General features: G+C 35.7%; 1 protein-coding gene across 1 annotated transcript in view; it reads left to right on the top strand.

The window, feature by feature from the left end:
* The window catches only part of LOC106934943 (testisin-like), an 11,395-nt gene extending 10,669 nt beyond the window's left edge, over positions 1-726 (top strand). Inside the window, exon 6 of the mRNA XM_015015126.1 lies at positions 266-726. Coding sequence (XP_014870612.1) covers positions 266-565 — 300 coding nt within the window. The 3' untranslated portion in view covers positions 566-726. The remainder of the gene's footprint in view (positions 1-265) is intronic.
* Positions 727-3,214: the final 2,488 nt, after the last annotated feature.

Below are 3,214 nucleotides of genomic sequence, written 5' to 3'. Positions count from 1 at the left end.
GAACTAAAACTTTTTTTAAAGGGATTATTTACTTAAAACAAGCTGCTATGTCTTGCTGAAAAGTTACCTGTAAGTTGGTTTTGTCTCAAGTGAACTAAGATATTTTCGGTAGAAACTAGACAAAATACTTAAGATTTAGTTGTTTTGCAGTGTAATCTGACAAAATATCTAAACGTTCAATGGTACAAACAGTTTTGCAAGACACCCCATTGTTTGTTATTTATTGTTGTGTTACTTAACTGTGTATTTTGTTGTGCTGTGTTAGGGAGACTCCGGTGGACCTCTGCAATGCAAGCAGGGCTCCAGGTGGATCCAGGCTGGAATCACAAGCTATGGGATCCCTTGTGCCACTGCTGATTTTCCTGAGGTTTACGCTCGAGTGTCGGAGTTTCAGGCGTGGATCACAGACCAGATCGCTGGCACCACAGCGGGCTTCGTGACATTCAGCTCTAACGGCACTGACGCAGACACCAGCTTTACGTGTCGCAACTCAGGCGATCTTTCCACTCAGTTCTCATTTGCCGTCCTTGTGACTGTGATGCTGCATCCATTCATCACTAAATGAAAGTCTTTTTTTTTTTTTTACAGTTTTGCTACACTTTAAATAATCTTACAAAAATAATAATATTTTAGAATAAATAATGTTGGTCAGAGTTGACTTTGTATAAATAGTTTCAGTGCATTTGTCATAATTTAGTGGTGCCATAAAGACCCAAAAGTCTAATTATGCCGATTTATGTTTTCGCATCCACTTGAATAATGTGTAGTTGTGCCACTGTCTACATATATAAGACAAATAGTTTTTTTTCTAACTGTCTGAAGTTAAATCTGATTAAACTTCTCTTGATTTTGCATAGTTAGAATTACCAAAATAATTTATTTATGCTAAATGCAAGAAAACCTTTTTATAATTTTTTTAAATTCATAAGTTCACATAAGTTGGTCAGTATCAGAGATAACTGTCTTTTAAACCACCTGTGCAGTGCAAGTGATTGCGCCTCTGCAGGAAGACTGAATGCTGCAAGTCAGCGATGAAGCAAACTGCTGGGTTTCCTTACAGAGAAAGTTTGTCAAACTAATTTGAATTGAACATGATGTTTGGTAACTAGGAACAATCGCAATGACGGCGTGATTTAGCTGAAGTGACTTTGTTTTGTAAAATTCTGTTGTGAAGTAAAGTTATTTGAATCTTAATAAAACAATCTAGTAAAATAACATATTATATAATAATCTCTCTATATATATTGTACAGTTTTGACTTGGTTACTGCTCTGAATGTTGTTTTTGTTTCAGCAAATTTATATTTTGTTGAGTCTAAAACTCCAATTAACGACTAATCAATTACTAAATTAGTTGATGATTATTTCAGTAATCCATTAATCACAAATAATCAGATTAATCGTTTCAGTCCTACTTATAAATTGCATCTGGTTGCTTTTAAGACTGTTTAACCCCAAGATCCCAATCTAAACTGCACTTTTTCCTGCACTAGAAATAAACTTCTGTTATGTCGCATTTATAATCCAGGAAAACAAAAAGTCGATAATTTCTAATCAGAAGTGCTTAAAAATGGGGATAAACTTACAAACTTCACATTTATTTATTTTAAATGGACCGCCTACTTTTATTAATATCAATTAAATCATTTTTATTGTGAAAGAATATGCAGATGAGATGAGGAGAAAACATTTTAAAGCATTTTTCACATCTTCAGCAGGCAGAAGGTTCATCTGTGCCTGTTCAGGATTAGAAAGCAAAGCATGACAACTATGGCGCTGTGGCGCAGCTGTCTGTGTGCACGTCCACAAGAGACGGGGGCTCGAGACTGAAATGACACTCTGGCCTTTTTTAGACCGAGGCTGGATATGACAGAGACGATGTTCAGGCCTAAGATTAAAACAAGAGAAAAACAAAGAATTGATCTCAAACCCTGGAGATGAAAGTCTCTGCAACAGTTGGGACTTTCATTACTTCTCTATCTGGTGTTTATTTTTGCATAATTTGTGTTGAATGTGTCACTTATATATGTGCGTAAGGAGGAAAGAGATAAGGAGTTTGACACTTCATCATATTGAGGGCATGACATTTTTGGTCATTTCACAGACTTCAGAATCTAAATCTGGTGATGTCCTCACCAGCACTGTTTCCTCTGCAGCGGCGAAAAGAAGGAACTCATGAAATGTCACAGAAATTCGTGTGAAAAGAGAAACCGAGTCCAGCAGAGCAAAAGTACAAAGGAAAATTTAATTACCAATTAAAAAAGGAGAACAGAGTTCAGTCTGGCATGAAGGAGCAACCAATGCGTTAAAATGACAACGTGAGAAAATAGGGCAGAATTTAAGTTATTTTTCATGCATGGCGACAAGAAGTCCCAGTTACATGAAGTGCTGATATAATAAGTGAAGATCTCGATACTGTGAATTCAAGAAGTGAAAAAAACAAAAAGGGAACAAGAAACAACAGAACAAAGCTGTAAAAAAAGCATTCAAATGTTTTCACTTCTGATAAAATGATATTTACTCTGAAACATTTTGTCTTTTGCTCATTATGTGTCACATAAACACTTGGCTCCCCATCAGGGGTTTGATAGAAATACTAAAGGTCACTGATGGGTGGAGCTGTTTGCCTTTGAGTCAAACAGCTCCACTGTTTACAAAGATAGTTGATAGCAGATTTTCCAAATCTACAAAAACCATCTATAACCCAATAAGTGGAAAGGAAAATTCAGTCTTCAATGTTTTAACAATCTGTAATCTCTCTGGTCCTGTAGAGACCGAGGCCTTTTTTCTTGCTAAAACTGGAGTTTTACGTCTAACATCTAATTTATTTATTAGATAATGACTCCATTATGGTTTAAAAATACTACTTTTACTTTTTTTTTAGATTTTTCTAGACATTCAGGAGAACCTTGTGTCTTTGTAAGAAGCTGCTAAAAAATAAGTGTTAAACTGCTTCAAAAGAACAAGAGTAGCTGCTTTTCCATTGACCATTTAATTCCAGAAATTGGAATTACGAAAATAAATTTGCTCCACAGAAACACACCAATTGAAAGAAAAGTTTATTTAATGATAATGAGCTGGATTTTCAGCTGTATCAAAATTGCTGTACTTCGTAAATGTGCAGGGGAAAGACTGTTTCTTCGCGTCACATGAGTCATGTGATCAACAACAGGAAGTTACTACTGAGGGAAAGACGAAGAAGACGACAGGAAGTG

The sequence above is a fragment of the Poecilia latipinna genome, unplaced genomic scaffold (genome assembly GCF_001443285.1).
Source record: "Poecilia latipinna isolate Pla-1442-1.1 unplaced genomic scaffold, P_latipinna-1.0 Scaffold1885, whole genome shotgun sequence".
NCBI classification, from domain to species: Eukaryota; Metazoa; Chordata; class Actinopteri; order Cyprinodontiformes; family Poeciliidae; genus Poecilia; species Poecilia latipinna.
This window is presented reverse-complemented; position numbering and strand designations above follow the sequence as displayed.